The sequence below is a fragment of the Saimiri boliviensis genome, chromosome 15 (genome assembly GCF_048565385.1).
Source record: "Saimiri boliviensis isolate mSaiBol1 chromosome 15, mSaiBol1.pri, whole genome shotgun sequence".
NCBI classification, from domain to species: domain Eukaryota; kingdom Metazoa; phylum Chordata; class Mammalia; order Primates; family Cebidae; genus Saimiri; species Saimiri boliviensis.
In genome coordinates this window covers 14472732-14495619 of record NC_133463.1, presented here as the reverse complement: position 1 = coordinate 14495619, position 22888 = coordinate 14472732, and the positions used below count along the sequence as shown (strand labels likewise).

Sequence of the window (22888 nt, the reverse complement as noted above, 5' to 3'; positions counted from 1 at the left end):
GCAAAATAGCAAGCTATGAGGAGAAGACAGAAAACAAATAGCATCAACATGAATAAGCCTGCCTGATTCGCTAACACCCGAGAGCATCACCTTGTCACACTAAAGGGAGAGTAACTGAGGAAGGCTTCTTGCAGTCTGGGCTGGGGTTTCGGGGTAGGGGGATTCAGTAGCAGTAGAAGTGGCAATGTTGTCTATTACTGTAATAATGATGATAACATCTAAATAATTAGGCCCAGGCATTTTTCTAAGTGTTTTAATCTTCACAACAATGTTACAAATATGTGTTATTCCCATTTTAGGGGAGGGAAATCTGAGGCACAGGATAGTTAAGTAATTTGCCCACAGTCACGCAGCTGGTATGGAACAGCTTAAGTCTACAGCCTTGCATTCCAGACCCCACACTCCTCCTAATCCCTGAGCTGCACTGCAAAGCCAAGTCCTGCCCATTTACTTTCTTTAGTATTATACACAGGAGATATTCTGCTGGAGGCCAGCTCAAGTTGCATTGGGATGAAACAACCTGTCTTAACTATGTTGCGGTAGAATAATGTAACACGTCCAACCACTACACAAAAGAAGCAGAGCAGCTCAATATTACTATCAGAGAAGCTAATCTCAGAAGAGAAATGGGCATCTTTGCATAACTTAAAGCCTAATAGGAACATTTGGATGCATAGTATGATTTGGTTAAACCTGTGACCTAGCATATAATTTATTTTATTTTTTATTTTTGAGACACAGTCTCACTCTGTCACTGAGGCTGGAGAGCAGTGACAAGATCTTGGCTCACTGCAACTTCCTCTTCCAGGTTTAAGAGATTATCCTTTCTCAGGCTTCGGAGTAGCTGGGATTGCAGGTACTCGCACCACGTCCGGCTAATTTTTGTATTTTTAGCAGAGACGAGGTTTCACCATGTTGGCCAGGCTGGTCTTGAACTCCTGACCCCAAGTGATCTGGCTTGCCTCAGCCTCCCAAAGTGCTGGGATTACAGGTGTGAGCCACCATGCTCCGCCCTAGCATATTCTTTAGATAGGTGGCTAGTCACTCTTTGCTGTAGAATATTTGAATAGTCATTTAAAGTTGTTACCTCAAATTCTATGTCAATTCCCAGGAAAAGCAATATTTGAATAGTCATTTAAAGTTGTTACCTGGATTTCTATGTCAATTCCCAGGAAAAGGCCATACAGTAGCCTTTTCTCTGACATGAGGATAATTAAAGAGGCAAATATATTAGTAATAATTAGGAATTCATTTATTCATTCATCAAATATTTATGGAGTGCTTCCTGTAGCTAGACATGGCCCTAAGTGGCTAGGAATATATAATGAATAAAATATGTAAGCTTCCTGTCCTTGGTGAGTTCACATCCTAATGAGAGGAAACCTGTCCCCCACCACATATACTTAGGCAGATCAGCACTTGGCCAGAGGATGAAAATAACTGTGGACTGGACAGTGGTGTCTGGTCCGCAGTGGCCGAAAGGAGAGGCAGGGGACTGCCCAGCAGCAGGAGCGGGTGTGTGGCGGCCCTTTACAAGGAGCTTTCATGCCTCAGTTGGCTGTTGCCAGTGGGTCTTCGCTATAGACCAGTGGCACTTTGTTCATTGTCATTGTTGAAGGAGAAGACCTGCAACAAGAAGAAGATGGACCAGCAGGAGAACCACAACCAGAGGATGAGGATTTCCTTACGGCGACTGATGTTGGTGATAGATTTGAGACCCTGGAACCTGAAGTGTTTTATGAAGGTAGAATACTTTTTTTCAAGTTTCAGGATAAAATACAATCAATGACTTATAATCACCTAAGTGTCTCTTAAACCCCTTTAAAACTGATATTGAACTTTTGCTTAGATTTTTAAAAGTTGAAGCTTAAAGCTTCAATTAAAGCAAATTTTTTCTTAAAATAGATATATTGATTTTGGTTCAAAGCACTTTTCAAGGAAACAGAATATTCAGAATATACAAATTTCTTATAAATTGTAAACGAAATATTTCAGGAAACTAGTTTTACTATACCTACTTCTGCTTAGGGTGCTGTTGGCTAAATGAAAGTCAAACAACTGATAAAATATTAGACTTGATAATCTATCACAGGCTCATGTGTTTGCATGAACTCTGTAATTATAGTGAGCAGAACACAATTCTTAGCTTCTATACCGGGCATTGGCAAACTTTCTTTTGTAAACAGCCAGAGAGTAAATATTTCAGGTTTTCTAGGTTATACAGACTCTCTTCAGCTACTCAACTCTGCTATCACAACATAAAAGCAGCCATGGACAGTTCCTAAGTGGGTCAGTGTGGCTGTGTTTTTATAAAACTAATTTGTAAAATCCTACCCAATGTGGCTGGTAAGTGCACTGGCTTGAACATAGCTCACTCCAGCCTTGACCTCCCTGGCTCAAGCAATCTTCCCAACTCAGCCCCTCGAGTAGCTGGAGTCGCAGGCTTGTGCTACCATCCCTTGCCAATTTTTTTAATTTTTTTGTAGTGGCAAGGTCTCTTTATGTTGCCAAAGCTGGTCTCAAACTCATGGCCTCAAGCAATTCTCCCGCCTCAGCTTCCCAAAGTGTTGGGATTACAGGCATGAGCCATTGTGTGTCCAGTTAGCCAACCATTTTTAAAAGCATAAAAATAATGAAAAGTAGTTTATTTACTTTGCACAATTCAAAATATTTTGGAAAATTACTTAAGAAGCAGGTAGCTTCTACTTTATGAGTACATGTATTTCCAAAAACTTAGTATCCATGTCTATTGTTTAGAGCAGGAAATGCATTTTCACACGAAAATATGGGATGGTTGGGTTTTCAAAAGAATTGTATATAATGCATAATTTCCTGTGAAAAATACAAACACACAATACTTTTGAACATCTATATGATTGATTTTTGCTGCATTATACATTGAAAATAGGCACTCATGGACTAGGTTTAGAACTTTATGCCCTTAGTAGTCATTTATATCATGATTGCTTTGGGACAATGTTTCCAATTTCCGAGTAGGGATACTGATAAAACTATTTTCACATTTCTTGTTGTTTCGTCTCTCCAATCTTTTGCCAACATGGCTCAGCAAGATTGACAGTTGCTCAGAGTTTTTGTATCTAGATGTTGCTTGTACAACAAATTTCAGTTAAGATGCTCAAATAAACAGAAACATGAGGAATTTGATATTCTTAAAGTTAGGAGTCACAGATTGGGAGTAGAAAGAGACACTTCTAGGAAGTTTACAAATCGCAGAAACCCTACTTTCTGATCTGATCTTTAATTGGGACATTGATGCAGTTTGAACTTAAAAGTTGGTTGTTAGAAGTCTTCAGAAAATAAAAATATTCATTCTTTATATGTACATTCAATGAAATTAACAAGGCCATAAGTGTGGTGATGATCATACGATGGCAGCTCTTTTGCTATCTGGGGTGTATGGGTTAAATGTTCAGCACATTTACCCTTCAGCTCTCCAAGGGTATGAAGCCTCTTCCACTGTTTCTCTGTTCCCATCTGTTGATGATAAACTTTTGCTCTAGAAAATGGTAGGACAGGTCCAGGAAATAGCACATTCTAGTGGGATGTGAAGTGGATTCGAGATGCACAGCTTTCCTGGTCCGGCCTGTGTCACTGTGTCACTCTGAGTTGTCCTCTCTCTTTAGAGCAGGGGGTGGTGGTTGCATCCTTGTGGCGTTGAGTGAGTTGAGAAGGAAGAATATGTGAGACATCCCAGAGTGTAGTTCTAGTGAAATATAAAAGTGTTTAGCAGACTTTTAATTGATTGTTCATTTTTTAAAAATAAAATTAATGATAAGCATAAGATTCAGAGTACATATGTAGGATATATACATACTATTTTGTAAAAGCAGTTAAATATCAATCTAATATTTTGTTTTTCAGAAACTGAGCATAGTTACCATGTGGAAGAGACAGGTGAGATTTTAATTTAATACTGTTCTTTCTTAGAGTGAGTCGTCCTTTAAAAGAAGTATATAGTATCTATTATTAATAATATATTTTAAATTAATATGCACAAGATCTGCAATTAATAATTTTATTATATGTCTTATAATTTATGATACTTCTTTGTGAATATACTTTTTGGGTTTTGAAGTCTGTTTCCTGAGGATACATTCTTGGTAGGATTACTAGTTTGAAAGGTAGAATGGAATTGTCTGTCTGTAGCTTTCAATTACAAAGTCAACGAAAAGTCTATATCATGTTTTGTCACGTGCCAGCACCCTAAAAGGGCACGACCACAGGAGTGGACACATCGTCTGTCAGCACTTTACTATTTTGTGGTTCAAATGTAAACCATTTGATGACTGGACCCCCTTATTCATCTTTGCATTTGGCATTTAACACGCTTAATACCCATTTGGTCCAGGAGTGAACATGTTTGAATATCATTATGACTTGATTTTGCATTTCTATCATAACTAGAAATTGTTTCTTTCTGGTTTTGAATATTACATATATTCCTTATTTAAGACATATTTGTAATTTTCTAATTATTCCCTAATTTATAGTTTCACAAGACTATAATCAGGATATGGAAGAGATGATGTCTGAGCAGGAAAATCCAGGTTTGTAAATGTTAAAATTATTGATATGTGTTTTTTGATTGAGGCAGTGGCCAAGGCCGTTTTATTCCAGAACAATTCTGATTCAACACAGAGATCTCTGTATGGCATTTATAATCACTTTTGATTGCTCAGATATTTATAGAAATGTCTGAATATAGTTTAAAACTACATGGACGGATGAGAGAAAAAGGAGATGTATTTTTCAAACCACTGTTGAGATTTTGGTTTTTGTAGGTTGGGTGCTGGAAAGAATATTTGGAAATGGAAGGGGCAGTATGATATAAAGTCAGGCTGGGTGCAAATCCAAGTTCTACTTTTTCCTATCTTTGTGACTTAGACATCAAATTATGCAGTGTTACTCAGCATAAATTTTATGAAATGATAATGAAATAGCTATCTGGCAAAGTTGTGAAGATGATACTTAATTTATGAGTCTCTTATAATGGTGTTTGTTTTTTTTCCTGTTTGGCAAAGTTGTGTTTTTGTTTTTTAGATTCCAGTGAACCAGTAGTAGAAGATGAAAGATTGCACTGTGATACAAATATTAGATGAGCATTTTCATTAGATGTAAAATATGACCTTAGGTTTTTCAATCACATGCTGTGTTTACATGGTGATTTTTCTTTTAAAGGCACCAAAGAAGTAATTTTGACGTCTAATGCATGACATTTGGTTTTATAACAAAGTTAGACTGTTGTAAGAATATCAGGCTTTCATATTTTACCTCATCAACTAACATCCCCTCCATAACAAAAAAGAATGCCAATTTTTAATGCTGCTTTTGTGTATCAAATTCCTCTATGCCAATTTGAGAAATTTTAATGAAAATAATTTACCTGCCCTTTAACTGCTTTTGGGCAGAGGCATTTATTACTGACTCTGCAAACATTAATATTTGGAGAAATAATGTTTACGATTAAGTAGGTTTATTTTTGTTTTAACTAAACAGTTGTATAGAATGACTCATATAATACTTATTTTGCTTTTATTCTCTTTTTTTCAGATGACACAACATACCAAATCCATGAGGAACAAGGTTTGCAAATTATTTCTAACCTTAAGCCACCTCCTTGTTTTAAAATACACCTGTAGTTTGACTATAAAATAGGGAATATTATGCTTTTAACTGTAAACATTGCAATTTAAAATATCCAAATGAATGGTATTGTTCAAAGAATTTACGTGGGGAGACTGTTTACTCATTCCACTGCTTCTGCCATTGCCTAAATAATTTCTTTTTCTTTTCTTTCTTTTTTTTTTTTTTTCCGTTTTATGTTTTGGGGTATATGTGAAGAACATGCAAGATTGTTGCATAGGTACACACATGGCAGTGTGATTTGCTGCCTTCCTCCCCTTCACCTATATCTGACATTTCTCCCCATGCTATCTCTCCCCACCTCCCCACCACCCCATCCCTCCTCCATTTCTCCCCAACAGACCCCAGTGTGTAGTGCTCCCCTCCCTGTGTCCATGTGTTCTCATTGTTCAACACCCACCTATGAGTGAGAATATGTGGTGTTTGATTTTCTGCTCTTGTGTCAGTTTGCTGAGAATAATGGTTTCCAGGTTCATCCATGTCCCTACAAAGGACACGAACTCATCGTTTTTGATGGCTGCATAATATTCCATGGTGTATATGTACCACATTTTCCCTGTCCAGTCTATCATGGATGGGCATTTGGGTTGGTTCCAGGTCTTGGCTATTATAAACAGTGCTGCTATCTAAATAATTTCTTAAATTCTTTACAAGTTGCCTTAGAGACAGTTAGTCATTCAAGAAAACCAGTCTCAGTAATTTATAGTTCTCTCTCTCTTAACAAAAGTATACATGAACAACTGCTTTTGCCAGAGGTAATTACTTTAGCTGCTTCTACAAATGAATTCCACTCTCAAAGGTGACTGATTGGTCACGTTGGAGAAGATCAGGGAGCACGGGGTTCTAGGCTTAAAGGCAGCAGAGAGAAAACAGTTCTGGCAAGTGTGTGTCATCATCAGTATCTGATTCCGTTTGGGTCTGCACCTCCCTTCTCTTGTGTCCAAGCATTGCATGGACTGTTGTGTTGAATATATCCTTTTTATTCCATTATCCTCAAAGATGATTATGTAGAAAGAGAGAAGTCAATTAGGTATAACTTTACATGTAAAGCAAGAAAGATGAAGAAATACATCATAATTGAGCTGGTGGATATGGAGGACTTTCTGTGTTCTAGATAGTTTCAGGGCTTGGAATTCAAATATGAATAACATAGGATCCCTACTTTAAGGAATTTGTGGTGTCATCGTAGATAGTGAATCACAGTTGAAAATTAGGAATTTTTATAAATATGAGTCATATTTATATAATGATTTAAGACTTGAGACCCTACCAAGTTTATATCATCATAGTGGCTATTTCTAATGGGATATAAGTGATGCCGTGGGAAAAATCCTAGGTTGTATCTTTCAGTACTGATAATTTTTATGAAAAGTTAAAGAATTTGAACCTGATGTGTTCACTGGAAGATTTGGGGCAGAGGAGAAGCTGGGGGAATAATTTGGTCTTGAGATTGCACTTAGATTTTCTTTCCAATCTTTAATTTGAAAGAGAAAAAATCGGAATTGAGAAATACAAGTTGCGTGTAATGATGGGATTTGAGATATTTTCCTCATTTCTACTGATCATTATGTTTTAAAAAATATACTGTAAAGGACATATTTGGAATGCACTCTGCAGACTAAATCTAGAGGAATTTAAAGTCAACTTGTAAGAAGTATAAAATTAGATTCTATGCACAAAGAGTATTATACATTTTCATAGGCAGAGTATCATAATAAGAGTAATTTAAAATGTTAACAGAAGGCAGTAAATATGACCTAAGGGATCAACAAGATTGGGTAGGCTACTTTGGATTTCTTTACTATAATAGAACATAAACTGTTTCAGACAAATAGATCTAATTGAACAGAGTATTATATTCTACATGCTAAAACAATACCTTTGTTAAAATTCAGTAATCAGAGTAGGGAAACCAAGTAACTGTCATGTAAGTGAAGCTGTAAGTAGGGTGAAATTTCAGTGGGAGAATAGAATATATTCTATATTAAACTCCCAAACTCCAGAACATACAGTTTGATAGAATTATAGCAGGAACCAGCTTCCACATCAAAGATAACCTAGGAATTCATCAAGGCTACATTGGACAAACCTGGGAAGTGACAGTATGGTCTTACCATGTAATTGACTTATTTATTCTTATACTATTTAGTGTCTTCTGTCCAAAACATAGGACACTGGAGCAGTGTCTCGTGAAGAATACACACATGGTTCCTGTTCTCATGGGATATTATATTTTAGCAGGGGGGTAGAAATTAAACAAGTGATTGCAATGTAGTTTTTATTCCAGGTTGTGATAAGTGCTGGGAAGGACAAGTACAGTGGTAACAAGAATATATAATAGGGTACCTAGTTTGTGGGTGAGGCGAGGCCTTCCCAAAGTTTGAGCTGAAGGTGGGAGCAATTGACAAGGCAAGGGGAAAGGTGGCTGGAGAGTCGTATGAGGTCTCTGAAGTGAACTTGCAAGCATAAGGCTGAGGTGGTGACATGGGCTGGGTTCAGAGGATTCCTGTAGGCGAGGCCACGGATGCTAATTCTTCACCTTCGAGCACTGCAAAGTCAGATCTGCATTTTGAAAAGACTGATCAGTCTGGCATGCAACAAACAGACTGGAGAGACAAGAGTCAATACAGGGAGAACAGTTAAGTTGGCTGTAATCATCCAAATCGGGTCTTTTCCTGCGTCACATCTCTCTCTGCCTGATAAGGAACCAAAGAAGATGAGTGTCAAGAAAGGGATGTTCAGTGGTGCCCTGTGCTACTGAGAGCCATGTGAGATGAGTGCTGAAAACCTGCCCTGATCTGGCGCTGCTATGGCCTCACCAGTGGCCTTACTTGGAACTGTTTCAGTGGATGGATGGGACAGAGATGAGATGATAGTTTAAACCAGGGTGGTGGTAGTGATGGAGGAGAGAAGTGGGCAAAGTTGAGAAACACTTAGAAGGTAAAATTGGCAGGTCTCGATGCATGGGTGTTGCTGCGGGGAGACAAGGTGCCAAGAGCCACACCCACTCTTCTGCTTGTGCAGCCTGATGGCAGCGGGTGCTCTTCTCCTAACACAGGAGAGGCTGGAGACAGGGAACAGAGCAGGAGTTCATGAGTCCAGTTCTGTAAGTGCTGATAGTGAGATTTCTCTGAGGCATCCAAGAGGAGAGATCAAACGAGCCATCTGGTGGTGTTTGACTCTCAGAAGAGAAGTCTGCTTTGTGATTGTGAGTGTGGGGATCATCAGAGTAGTTACATGGACATCAGAACGAAGCTCAAGGAGAGCAGATAGAGGGAGACATGAGGTGGTTCTATGGCTGGACTTTGAAGAAAGCCAGCATTTAATGACTGCCAAGAAAAAGATGAAGTGAAAAAGAAGATTGAGGGGGAGAAATAAAAGACCAAAGGGGAGAGTATGATCACCCTGAAGTCCAGGGGCACTGTGTTTGGAGAAGAATGGTGTTGCGAAATACAGTGAGGGCAGGTGAGTGTCCATCACATCAGATGAGGTGCTGGCGGGGTGTCTCAGCAGGAGCCTTTTCAGGGGTAGGGTCAGTGTACAGAAGACAGGTGGCAGTGAGTTGAGGAGGGGAGTGGAAGAGATGAGCCATGAGATGTAAATGACTCTGAAGAAATTAGATTGTGCAGTGGAAGAAAGAGCGTGAGGAGAAGCAAGCTTGAAAAGTCATGTTGCTTTTTTAGGTCCTTAGAGGCTAGAGCATGTTTAAATGCTGACACTGCTCAGGGTGATACAGTGAGCACACATTCACTGCTCCTTTCTCTTGTAAATCCAGCAAAAGGACAAAACACATTAAACATTGTTCCCTGCTGTACCCCAATACTGAGAATGTCTGAAAGACAGTAGGCGCTCAATAATTTTTCTTTATTAAATGAATAAGAAAGAATAAACTTATAAACATGCTGGGAAAAAGAAGGATGTTTGCTTGTAGTGTGTCAGAAAATTGGAGGTATTTTGGAAGATCAGGTTGACCAAGGAAGCTATGATCCACTGGGCCCTGGAGAGGCCTGCGTGGAGATGAGACTTCTTGCAGCAGAGCAGAGAAGAAGCACTGAGCCTCATGCCAGCTAATGAGGGAGGCAAGGGTGGCGCACCCTTGTCAGGGTGGGGAACCTTCATTCTCAGGGGCTGGCAGCAGAGACATTTGGCCCCAGGTTAGAGGTCTGAGAATTGTTTCCTAAACAAAGCAGGGAATCTGCCCATGAACACCAGAATCCAGTTGATTTGCAGCGTACAGCTTCTGCTAATTCAAAACCTCCATCAAAGATGTGAAGAAAATTTTTAAAAGGTAGTAAGTGGCTGCCCTGGAATTAGAATCCAGACCTGTTTTACTCTGGACCAAACTCATCTCCACCCTACTCTCTAGTGGGCTGTTTCCCAATGGCTCAACTGTGCAGGTTCAAAGATGTGTAAGGCATTGTCTCTGCCCTTGAAGCATGTTGTCAGTTTTTGTGTTATAATGAAAGTTAAAGGATTTCTCTCTCTCTCTCTCTCTCTTTTTTTTTTTTTTTTTAGTAGTATATGAACCTCCAGAAAATGAAGGTGTAGAAATCACAGGTAAGATTTTTCTGTGAGCAGGTGTTTTCTGCAAGTCAGCTCCCCCTGTATTTTGTTGTTTCTCTTACTTGTGGAACAAAGAATGAGTAGTAAAAATGCAAGACATTTTCAAGTCAGTAAGAAAATAATTATCGAAATTAAAGTTAATATTCTAGTATAAATATTATCCATCAGAAGACCCCATTTAAAAAGAGTCAAATTTAGCAATGTGAGTGGGCATGAGTCAATTTAGGAATCTGAGTGAAGGAAGTGAATGTGAGATGTGTCACTGATCAGCAACATGTAATGAATTCTGATTTTATTATTTATTTTAGAAGTAACTGTTCCCCCTGAGGATAATGCTGTAGAAGATTCAAAGGTAATTGTAGAAGGTAAGTTAAATTTATGGAAATAGTTTTACCTTCCATATGAGAATTATGTTTGTTTATTCCAGTATTTATCAAGCATTTCCTACTTGCTGTCTATACAGTGTTCAGGAGCTAGGAGTACAAAAGGGAGGAAGACAGGCAGCGTCCTGTTTTCATTGGGGCTGGCCTTCCAGTGGCCAAACAGATGATAAATAAAGGAATTAAGGATTATGAGAAGTACAAGGATATACTGTAACAGCAAATGATTGATGAGGATGTGAAGGTCTACCCTGAGTAGGAGCAGGTGGCCATCCCCAAGGGGTGATCTGGTGAGAAGGGCATAGCTATGGGCAGAGATGGGTTGAAAGATGAGTCCTTTATGTCATGATTCACCTGAAAAAACAAAAGAATTTTTTTTTTTTGGTGGGGGGAACTGAAGGGATGGTTCTGAAAAATAAAAATAATTGCATATGTTAAACAGTGGCACTTCAGTACAACTTAGATTTAAATATATTTCTTAGCAGTTTACAGAGTTCTTTCACATATATTATTTCAGTTGCTCCTCGTAGTAGACACCGAGAAAGAGGGAGGGCAGAGATCTTTGTACTTATTTTGCAAATGAAGGCCTGAAGCTGGAGTGAGATCAGGTGACTGGCTAGCCCTAGGTTCCATAGTTGTAAGTGACCAAGGGGATATTCAACCCAGGACTGGGACCCATGGGTGACTCTGCCTGGGGGTGTGAAGTTATGGGGGTATGGGGGTGTCTGCTCTAACAACCATAAGTTGCCAGGGGGAGCATGTAACGGAGAATTTTGTTCATACAATTACTCTTAAAATTCATTTAGGGGCAGCTGATTGTTATCTTTCAGATTAAATGTTACTGCTTTTGAGCTTGGTTAGGCAGAATGGAAAGTGGAATGGTGCAGTTGACTGAAATGGGGGGAGACAGGTATGACGGAATGAGGGAAGCTAAAACTGCTCTCTGCGTTCACTTAGCTGCTGGGAGAGACCCCTGTACAGGTGCTGTGGGCCCTTGTGTACTGGATTGAGTTGAGATTTTTTTCCCACTTTCTGTGACTCAGTTCTCTATGAGGAATGTTAATGTTCTGAAAAATATTGCTGAGTCTGTACATTTATTTGGTGAGAATCAGAAGATGGAAACCCATAGTCGCCGGGAAGAACTTTCTCCAGCCCACCCCACATATGGTTTATAGAAAAGAACTAACATCACAGTATGCAATTTGACTCTACCTTTCTTGGTTTAGAAATGGTTTTTTTCCTAATACTCTTCATTGTTTTGGTATGTTGATAGAGGAGTAGCAGAGACTGCTAAGGGAGTTTCCTGTCCTGGGCAGTGGGACACCCAGCTGTCCACCTGCCGCCTACCCTGCAGCTTCTGTGGTGGGCTCCTCCAGTGCCTGAGTGGACAGTGAGGGGAGCTCATCTCTCACACACGCCAACCTCATTTTCCCTATCTCCTCTTATCTTGGCTGGTTGTTTCAATATATACTTGGATTCCCAGACCAGGAACATGAAACTTGTTTTTGAGTCCTCCTCTCCTTGTCTCTATAACTAATCCAAAGACCTGTTGATAGACTCCCTAAACATTTCTCAAATACATTTTTTTAAATAGCCTGGGTATAGCCCCTTGTCTGGCTCAGCTCCTTCTGATTTTCCTAGATAACAGCAGTAGCCTGTGAGCTAGACATCTTGACTCTGTACTTGTCCTCTTCAAATCCATCTTTCACATGCCATTAGGATGATCTGTCCAAAAGTATCAGCCCTGTGTTTAAACCCTTGTGCTATTCTCCATCCGTGTCACTAGTTACTTTCAGTTACAGATAATAGAAAACCAAACTCAAACTGGCTTAAGCAAAAAAGAGATAGGTACAGATCAGTCAGGCCTTGCAAGGCCTACTATGGTTTTGTATTATATTCTAAGTATGTGTGAATTATGAAAATTCTTAAACAAGATAGAGGATAATCTGATTTTTGTTTTAGATGTAAAAGTGAATTGCTTTCACGTCTAGTTAGAAGATAGATTTAATGGAGCAAGAATGAAAGCAGAGGGAGCCACACTGTTAGGAAATTATTGTGTACTAATCCAAGGAAGTGATTGTGGTAGCCTAAAATAAGATCACGGCAGTGGGAATGGAGGGGTAAGTGTTGAACCTGAGATATATTTTAGAATTAAAATTAATTGAGCTTTCTGATGATTGTGAAGCAAAGATGGGGAATAAAGAGTTTACTTGGTTTAAGTATTTATTACTTAATTTAAGTAACTATTAGATGATGGGGCCATTTATAGAGAAGAAAACTGTTAATAGAATGTATTAGGTTGGTGCAAAAGTAATAGCAAAACCCACAATTGCTTTTGCATCAACTTTGTGGAAGAAACTGGTTTAGAGGAGAAAATCAAAGACTCCAGATCAGACATTTTAACTCTGGGAGTTCTGTGAGATACCCAAGTTGAACTGTCAAATGGAGTGTCAGATATGCCATCCTGAACTAGTTGGGTGAGGTGTTTTTTTTTTTTTTGAGACAGTTTTGCTCTTGTTGCTCAGGCTGGAGTGCAATGGCGCATTCTCGGCTTACCACAACCTCCGCCTCCTGGGTTCAAGCGATTCTCCTGCTCAGCCTCCCAAGTAGCTGGGATTACAGGCACGCGCCACCACACCCGGCTAATATTTTGTATTTTTAGTAGAGACAGGGTTTCACCATGTTGGCCAGGATGGTCTCGATCTCTTGACCTTGTGATCCACCTGTCTCGGCCTCCCAAAGTGCTGAGATTACAGGCGTGAGCCACCATGCCCAGCCCTAGTTGGGTGAATTCTAAGATGAATATAAACATTTGGGAGCCATCATCATGGAGATGGTATTAAATCCATGGAAACTGATGTGATCATTTTGGAGGTGAGTAAAGATAGATTGACATGCCCAGGACTGAGCTCTAAGAATCCAATATTGTGAGGTTGGATGGAAGGTGAATAGCCATTGTTTGAGGGGGAAAACCAGTGAAGAGTAGAGAAGGAAAAATGGGAATATGTTTCATGCTGTTACTGAGTGGCCCAGGAATTTCAGGACTGAGAAATATCAGTTGCATTTGGCCACATGGAGATTTTGGATGATCTTACCAAGCCATTTGAGTAAATTAGGGGAAGTGAAAGCCATACAGAATGAAGTGGGTTCAAAAAGACCTGAAGTAAGGAAAAGTAGGCTATGTAAATAGGTAACCCAGATTGTGCAGATAAAATTAATTCACTGTTTACTTTTTAGAAATCAGGTTATTACATCATACACCAGAAGAAATTTCATTTGAGTTTGTTGAATACATATTTTTTGTAATAAATTTGGATGAAAAATTAACTTGGAATACTACTAATAAGGCTTTCTTAGTATAACATCAGTGATGGAAATAACAAAAGCAACTAATACTTTATGATGTACAATATTTTGAGCCTAGAATAACAAAAGAAATTCTGAGAAAAATATTGGCAAAGTTGATAGTATGTCTCCAAATAATCAAGGACAGAATAAACAGGCAAACCTATTAAAAGCCAGACACAATATAGCTATTCAGTAGTCACTGTACTGCCATTATAAGAAGGAAATATTACCAAATACTAACAGTGGTTAGTGGGAATAGGTGTGATTTTTGTTGATGTTTTCATCTACCTTTTATGTAAAATATTTCTAGATATTCTGGTTTGAGCATGTGTCACTTTTATAATTAGAATCAAGTACATGCAAGACAAAAAATGATTAAAATAGCTCCATAAATTATGTTTTAGAAAATGCTATTAAAAATTCTTTCTTTTGGCCAAAGACTGTTAACAGTTCTTAAGAACCAAAATAAATGTTGACATAATCTTATTACTAGGTTAAGGTAACATTAAATGGGTTGCTAGGTTTCAAGATATTAATATGTGATGTAATTTCATAGAGCAAATCAGATCATATGTCTTTAAATCATTCAGTGGGGAAATCTACCATCTCTTTAGTTGTAATTGCATTGAAGAAACCAAGAAAAAAGACAAGATATTAAATGTTTACATCCACATCTTTGATTAGTCTTAGAATATATTACCTTGAATGTTAGTTTTCTAAAACAACTTTATGAAGGATAGTGTTTGATATTAAAGAAGAAAAAAGATGCTTTCAGTGTCTTTCCACAGCTCTGTTATCAAATCTGATGCAAAATTGTGAGAAAGCATAGGTTTTAGTTCATAGCTCCTTTGCTGGGCAATGCAGTTTGAAGTTAGGTAGGTACTTTAAAACCTACTGTGCTGAACTGTTGAGAAATACACAACATTTTGCTAAGTTGTAGCTGATCGTTCTTTGTTATGAGAGTATAAAAGCCTAATGTTTTTATGGTAATTTCAATTGAATTTTTTTTTAGTCTGTGAAAAGTGTCATCATTACTTAAGTATGGCAATGCGTATTTTAAATACTGATCAGCAATATGTAACAGATTATAACTTTTTTTGTTTATTTTAGAAGTAAGCGTTCCTCCTGTGGAAGAACAACAGGAAGTACCACCAGGTATAATATTTTATATGTTGTATTTTCCTCTCTTCTTATTTTTATAAATTCTGTTAATATTACCAAAAGCTTTATAATGAATCTATGAAGGATAAATATTTTGAGAGAGATTAACCATACCTTAATTTTAAAATTTTCTATATTTTGATCAGTTTAACCAAAGTAATGGTTGCTGAGCTAGAATCTGAGGCGTGTTAATGATCGTATGGTTTTGCCATTATAGATGGTGGTAGTAGTAGGAGTTAGTGTTTTTTAGTTTTCCTCTTTGATTGACAGGCCATTTGGTGGATGATGTGGAATCAGAGTTGCCTTAGGATGAAGGTTGAATAGTGGATAAATTGTGGCATTGCTCCTTTTCCTCTCCTATTCCCCATCTCTCCTGGGAGCCTCTTCGGTGCTTTGCGGCAGTCCAGGCTACCCAGCGCTTCTCAGTCCCCAGGATGTTTCCTTTTAGCTTTACTGCATTACACCCTTTTCTCTGTTTTTGCCGACTTCTCCTCCACCTGACCTCTCTTGTCAGCATTGAATACAAAGAATGGGAACAGCATTTCCGCCAAGGCCTATGATTTCAAATGCATTTTAGAGATGACATAAACTATTTCTGCAACCGGAAGTGAGTTTATAAACCTCCCGTTCTCATAGTGGGAAAGAATGTCCTATCAAAGAGGATTTGGAAAATCCTGCCTCTTTCCCAAGTGTATTTCTTCTCATTTCTGCATTTTATTTTTGTGTCATATTTATTTGTTCAAACTTAACTTGTATTTTCTACATTTTAACATGAATTTTGCAGCAGCGATGTGCATTCCTGTAATGATTTTGGTAGAAGTAATTATGCCTGCCGAAATTCATTAAATTTCGATACTAAATTTCAAATTTCTTTAATAATAAAGAAGGATAAAATAATTGAAGAATGTATTTAGTTATATATGGAATGCCTTAGGTTTTGATAGTTGTCTTGCCATGTACATTAATAATAATACTATGCAGAAACAAGTATTTGATTAAGAGAATGGAATAGTTAGTATTATAATATGAATGAGAAAAGGAGTCCATGGAGAAATTGACCTTTTACGTGATGAGTACTAGGCAGTGTGTATTTGTGTTTAGAAAATTCGGACAGGGCAAGGGCAGCTGATATGCATGTCCTGCTTCTGCTGGTTTCCTTTTTGGTTTTGAATGATGCTTCACAGTGAACTCTGTTTCTATGGAAGAAGCAGGACCAGTTACAGAATTAGGATTTTGATTACTATTCCATGCCTTTAAGAAAATTATTTTATATTCCTAAAATAATTACGTTAATATATTTTGTAATGTAATTATTCCTAAAATAATTACATTAATATATTAATATAAAATAACCACATTAATATATTTCTGGTTATAGTTCATATTTTAAAATATTGACCTAGTTTTTGTAAAGATAGGAAATATAATATTTTTCAGACCAAAAACTTTGATACTTTTATTTTCACATTTTATAACTGAATCCAATAGTTTATTTAGAATGTAAATGTGAAGCACCAAGTGTCTGAGGTGGTGGAATAAGGTGCTTTTTTAGATATTTAAGAACCAAAGCATATACAAGCGAAGATTGGATTAATATGCATAGTTCCTGACATAAGCTCCCAGTAAGTGGTGGCTATGACTATTGTTAGTAATTAAATAGCCTGATCTTAGAGGTAGATCAAGAGAAGCTAAACTCTGGATGTGAGGAACATCAGGCTGTGCGTCTGTCACCCCATTGATCACCAGGGTTGATTTGGTTGATCTGGCTGACTAGGCAGGTGCCCCCTTCCTCCCTCACCATTCCATGAGCTTCCCTCCCAAAGCTGCATGCTTGGCTTGGTTGAAGAGGATGACCATCCCCGATAGAGGAGGACAGGTCTTCATTCAAGGGTATATGAGTAGCTGCGTTCCCCACTAGAACCTCCAAACATGATTAAGAGAAGCTAAATTCTGAAAGACCTGATAGAGAAGTTGTAACCTATAACTTCGTATCATACAAGTTTGAGTGATCCACTGTGTTGTTGTAGTTTGACCTTGCCAGAAGAGGATGTAAGGCTGAGAGTCAGCAATACAGTCATGTGTCACTTAATGGCAGGGATGCAGACTGATTCTGTGTCGTTAGGTGATTTTGTTTTTGTATGAACGTCATGGAGTAGCCTACTATACTTCTAGACCATATGATACAGCATATTGCTTCTAGACTACAAAGCTGTACAGTATGTTACTGTACTGAATGCTGTATGCAGTTATAATGCAATGGTAAGTATTTGTGTATGAAAACGTCTAAAAATAGACAAAGTATGGTAAAAAATAAATACAGTATAAAAGATTAAATTAAAATATATACCTGTATAGGGCACTTCATGAGTAGAGCTTACAGGCCTGGATTTTGCTCTGGGTGAGTCAGCAAGTGAGTTGTGAGTGAATGTGAAAGCCTAGGACATTATTGTACCCTACTGTAGACTATAAACACTGTGTACTTGAACTACACTAAATTTATTAAATTTTTTCTTCAATAATAAACCTTGGCTTCCTGTAACTTTTTAACTTCGTAAACCTAATTTTAAAAATGTTTTTGATGATTCTCTACTCAAAATTAGTCTAAAACACAAACATACAGCCATACAAAAATATTTTTATGTCCTTATTTTATAAGCATTTTTAATTTAATTTTATTTTTTAACTTTTTCAAATTTTTTGTTAAAAACTAAGACACAAACAGATATATCAGCCTAGGCCTGCACAGGGTCAGGATTATCAATATCACTGTCTTCCACCTCCACGTCTTGTCCCACTGAAAGGTCTTCAGGTGTAATAAGAGGCATAGAGCTGTCGTCTCCTGTGATAACAATGACTTCTTCTGGAATACCTCCAGAAGAACCACCTGAGGCTGTTTTACATTTAACTTTTTTAAAAATAAGAGTATAGTTTAAAAGAACCGTAAGAGTATAGAAGAGTAAAACCAATAACATAGTCCTTATTATCATTGTCATGTATTATGTATTGTGCGTAATTGTATAGACTGTGCTTCAATACAGCTGGCAGCGCAGCATATTCGTTTACACCAGCATCACCACACACACATGAGTAATATGTTGTGGTGGAACGTCATGAAAGCTAAGATGCAGCCAGGCAACAGGACTTTTCATTATCGAATGGGACCGCCAACATATATTTGGTCTAGCCAAACATTGCTACATGACATGTAACTGTATTTTTAACCATTGCACTTGGTTTTCTTATTTTCTATAAGTCTTAAGTCCTACTCTGAAGGCATCTTGCCTTCTTTCTTGCATATTTATAAATTTCTAAGTGCTGTGGAGGGGGATTCTTGGTGAGCATGTGGAAGCTCAAGCCTAAGATTTGATTTTTCTGGTTTTACAGGCCAATCAGTTTGAATATTAGGTTTTTAAGATTAATTTTGGAATTTCTCATCCATTAGCAGGTTTTCACCTTTCTCCTCAAGCTCATATTTTTTACTTGAAATATCATACAGCGTATTTGTAGCATGAATATACACAACACAAATTGAAAGACTTATAAAGGAATTACTTATGAAAGCTCATTGGAGTAAAATTTCCTCTCAAACAATATGTTAGATCATATGACTGAGTCTATTAACTATTTTTCTGTTATACCTGCCAGAAAAGAATTGTAAAAGTTAGTTTATGTTTTGTGTCATCATGTTATTCACAACGGAAGTATGTGAACATCATGGTTTCTGGGCAATTCTGCCGCTCCTCCCTTTGAAAATGGAGATACCACTTGCAGCCCATCTACTGCTGAGTGTTGTAACTGTGGTAATGGTTTCACTCTGTTGCATCCATCCAGACCTTTCACTCAGGCCTCCCCATCACCCAGCATTTATTAACATTTATCCATGAGGCCTATAACCAGTTTTAGGATAGCAACACCAGAGGTCTGAGGCAAGAGTAGAAATCGACTTTATATTCTTAGTAGCTAATGTTCCATACATGCTTTATATACCACAGCAGTTGCTGTGGTATATATATATATATATATATATATATATATATATATATATATGTGTGTGTGTGTATATATATATATGTGTGTGTGTATATATATATATATATATATATATATATATAGAGAGAGAGAGAGAGAGAGAGAGAGAGAGAGAGCGCGCGCGCGCAACTGCTGTGGTATAGGCTCTGTGCTGGCCAGTGAAGATACATGATTGACAATGTTGTGCTGGCTTGGTTCACAATCCTGTGGATACATGGTGGAGTAAAATAAGTACAATTAATGTCTCAGAGCTGTACACAGCAACATACAGAAGGAGATATAACTCACCCAGCTTCAGAGGGATGGGATAGTAGAGAATGAGGTTAGCCTCCCAGATGTCCTTGTGCTAGTTTTAGCTGTTTTGAGGTACTGATGAAAGCTCCAGGAGCTGGCAGGAGGAGAGCAGAGGAAGCTAGAGCTTACAAAGCACAAAGGCCATGGCACCCTGCCAGATAGGGGTGAAAGAGGACAGGGGAAAAGTAGGCAAGTGTCTCTTCTCAGAGGATCTTATATACTGTGTTTGAAAGTTTTGGTCTGCTGGGCACAGTGGTTCACTCCTGTAATGCCAGCGCTTTGGGATGCAGAGGTGGGAGGATTGCTTGAGCTCAGGAGTTTGAGATCAGCCTGGGTAACCCCAAATCTACAAAAAAAAAAAAAAAAGAAAAAAGAAATAAAATTAGCCTGGCTTGGTGCCATGGGCCTGTAGTCTCAGCTACTCAGGAGGCTGAGGTGGAAGGATCCTTTGAGTCCAGGAGGTCGAAGCTGCAGTAAGCTGTGATCGCACCACTGCGCTTTAGCCTGGGCGACAGAGTGAGACCCTGTCTCAAAGTTTAGGTCTGTGCCTAAAAATTACAAGAAGCCACTGAAAAAAATCCAGGTAGAGGAGTTACATGATTGAATCTCAGTTTGAAAAGAGTCTAGCAAGGAGGTTTAGACTAGTAAGGGGCAGCTACCGTAGGCTAAGCCAAAAGTGGTGGGAGCGTGGCTGCGTAGAATGAATGGAAAGGTGCTTGACTTTATGGAAACTGGAATTGGAAATAATTTGATGGGAGAGGGAGAGGAGTCCAGGTTCCTACATTTCTGGCCTGAGTCCTTGTGAATGAATGGCAAAGCGTTAATGGTGATAGAGAAGGCAGGAGGAAATGGAGAGTAGCAGAAGAGATGACAGGCCTGGTTTTGGAGATGATGGGTTTGCGCCTTAATGAACCACTTCTGAATGGTCTTCAGACGTTTATTTGAATTGTTCAAAACTGCAGTATAACTTTTCGTTTATTTGCCTTTTTATGAATACTGATTGTTACTCTTTGAACAACTTTCCATTTTCCCAAGGTACTTCTAAAATGTATCTTCCTCTCAAATCCAAGGCCAGAAAATTGTTGAATGCTAAAGAATGTAAAATTCATTTTAAAAAATGTTTTCTGTTGGGGTTTAATTTACACATGGGGAAGTACTCAAGTGTTGAACTTTTCCATGTATATATACTCGTACCCATTACTCCAGATCAAGATAAAAAGATGTAAAGCTTTTAGCACCCCAGAAGCGTCTCCCGCTTCCTGCCTCTCAGTAATACTCCAACCAGAGGTAACCACTCTTGTGACCAGCGTCATTGTAGATTAGTTTTGTCTGCTCTTGAATTTAATTGATTCATAAACACACACATTTGTTTTTGTGACTTGTTTCTGTTCAACATCTTGTTTGTGAGTTTCATCCACCTTGTTAAGTGTAGTCATTTGCTCTTATTCATAACTGTTACCTACAGTTTAATCCACCCTACTGTTGATGGACACAGTGGTTTTTTTTTTTTTTTTTTTTTTCTTCCTCTCAATTGTTGACTATGAAGAAAGCTGCTATAAAGATTTTTGTACTGTCTTTCTGGTGAATATAAGCATTTATCTGCGTTGGATATGTAAAGGTATACGTAAAATGTCTAGTTGTCCCACCAAACAATTCCGTTTATATAAAAAGTTTTGGCTGCACATATATAGATATATAGATAGAAATTGGTAGGAAAGGAGGGAGGAAGAAAGGAAATGCTGGGATCCAGCTTTAGAAGTCATGTCAAGATTTTGCAGGGCCTTTCTGTGCACCAGCTCCTTTTCTACTTTAATTGTAACACAAATGCAGTGCTGCAGCAGGAAAACAATTCCTATACTAAAGATTAGAATGAAAAAAAATTGCCGGGCGCAGTGGCTCAAGCCTGTAATCCCAGCACTTTGGGAGGCCGAGGCGGGTGGATCACGAGGTCAAGAGTTCGAGACCATCCTGGTCGACATGGTGAAACCCCGTCTCTACTAAAAATACAAAAAATTAGCTGGGCGTGGTGGTGCGTGCCTGTAATCCCAGCTACTCAGGAGGCTGAGGCAGGAGAATTGCCTGAACCCAGGAGGCGGAGGTTGCGGTGAGCCGAGATCGTGCCATTGCACTCCAGCCTGGGTAACAAGAGCGAAACTCCGTCTCAAAAAAAAAACAAACAAACAACCAAACAAAAAAAAGAGACGCCGGGCGTGGTGGCTCAAGCCTGTAATCCCGGCACTTTGGGAGGCCGAGGCGGGTGGATCACGAGGTCGAGAGTTCGAGACCATCCTGGTCGACACGGTGAAACCCCGTCTCTACTAAAAATACAAAAAATTAGCTGGGCATGGTGGCGTGTGCCTGTAGTCCCAGCTACTCAGGAGGCTGAGGCAGGAGAATTGCCTGAACCCAGGAGGCGGAGGTTGAGGTGAGCCGAGATCGCGCCATTGCACTCCAGCCTGGGTAACAAGAGCGAAACTCCGTCTCAAAAAAAAAAAAAAAAAAAAAAGAATGAGAAAAAATTGTAAAAAGTTGGATAGGAATGGATTTTACTTCTTTTAAAATACTTACATGCTTTTCTGGAAACCATCATTCTCTGTGAACTGACACAAGAACAGAAAACCAAACACCCCATGTTCTCACTCATAAGTGGGTGTTGAGCATTGAAAACGCATGGACACAGGGAGGGGAACATTACACACCGGGGCCTGTTGGGGGGTGTGGGCGCTAGGGGAGGGATAGCAGGGGGTGGGGGGTTAGGGGAGTGATAGCATTAGGAGAAATACCTAATGTAGATGACGGAGTGATGGATGCAGCAAACCACCATGGCACGTGTATACATATGTAACAAACCAGCACATTCTGCACATGTACCCAGAACTGAAAGTATAATAATAAACTGATATGCTTTTATTGTCAACCATTTATGTTATCAATATGTTTTAAATTTAACTTTAAAAGTAATATAATTTAAATGCAGCTTATAGTGTCCATTTGATCCTTGAAACTGCTTCTTGTGTTTATTTTTCAAATACCGTATTAGATTTCATTTTCTTTTTAATAGAGTGAAAATATTGGAGAAAGAAATTTAATGCTGTGTTTCTTAAAAGATTGAGATTATTCAGTTCAGTTGTAATTCTCGAGTGCTCTAAAGAACTCAGATTTTCATCAGCATCTTTGCAAGTCATCCCCAGGGGCTACTTTTGTAGTTGACTATTCTGTTACCAAGCTGTCCTTAAAAACAAACACCAAAAACAACTATTACTTTGTTGGTGAGTTTTTAAAAAGTAGAATGAAAATGAAGCAGTTTCACAGTCTGTGTCTGGTTGGTCCTTTAATTTAGATTTCCCCTTATTTTTGCAGATACTTAAAGCTTCAAAAAGACTGCCCCTACCACCACAGGAGGACCAGCCTAACCATACGCTCCAAAAGATGGCTGTGATAGATCTTGT

At 38.5% G+C, this 22888-nt stretch overlaps 1 protein-coding gene across 10 annotated transcripts in view; it reads left to right on the top strand.

The window, feature by feature from the left end:
• ASPH (aspartate beta-hydroxylase) overlaps positions 1-22888 on the top strand; it is a 223839-nt gene that overhangs the window by 73554 nt on the left and 127397 nt on the right. For 6 of the 10 annotated variants that reach the window (XM_074386681.1, XM_074386685.1, XM_074386683.1 and 3 more), the window contains 7 exons: positions 1619-1744; positions 3883-3915; positions 4512-4568; positions 5572-5604; positions 10180-10221; positions 10536-10592; positions 15066-15110. In XM_074386681.1, coding sequence (XP_074242782.1) covers positions 1619-1744; positions 3883-3915; positions 4512-4568; positions 5572-5604; positions 10180-10221; positions 10536-10592; positions 15066-15110 — 393 coding nt within the window. The remainder of the gene's footprint in view (positions 1-1618; positions 1745-3882; positions 3916-4511; positions 4569-5571; positions 5605-10179; positions 10222-10535; positions 10593-15065; positions 15111-22888) is intronic. The other 4 variants (XM_074386682.1, XM_074386687.1, XM_074386688.1 and 1 more) reach the window with 1 other exon arrangement.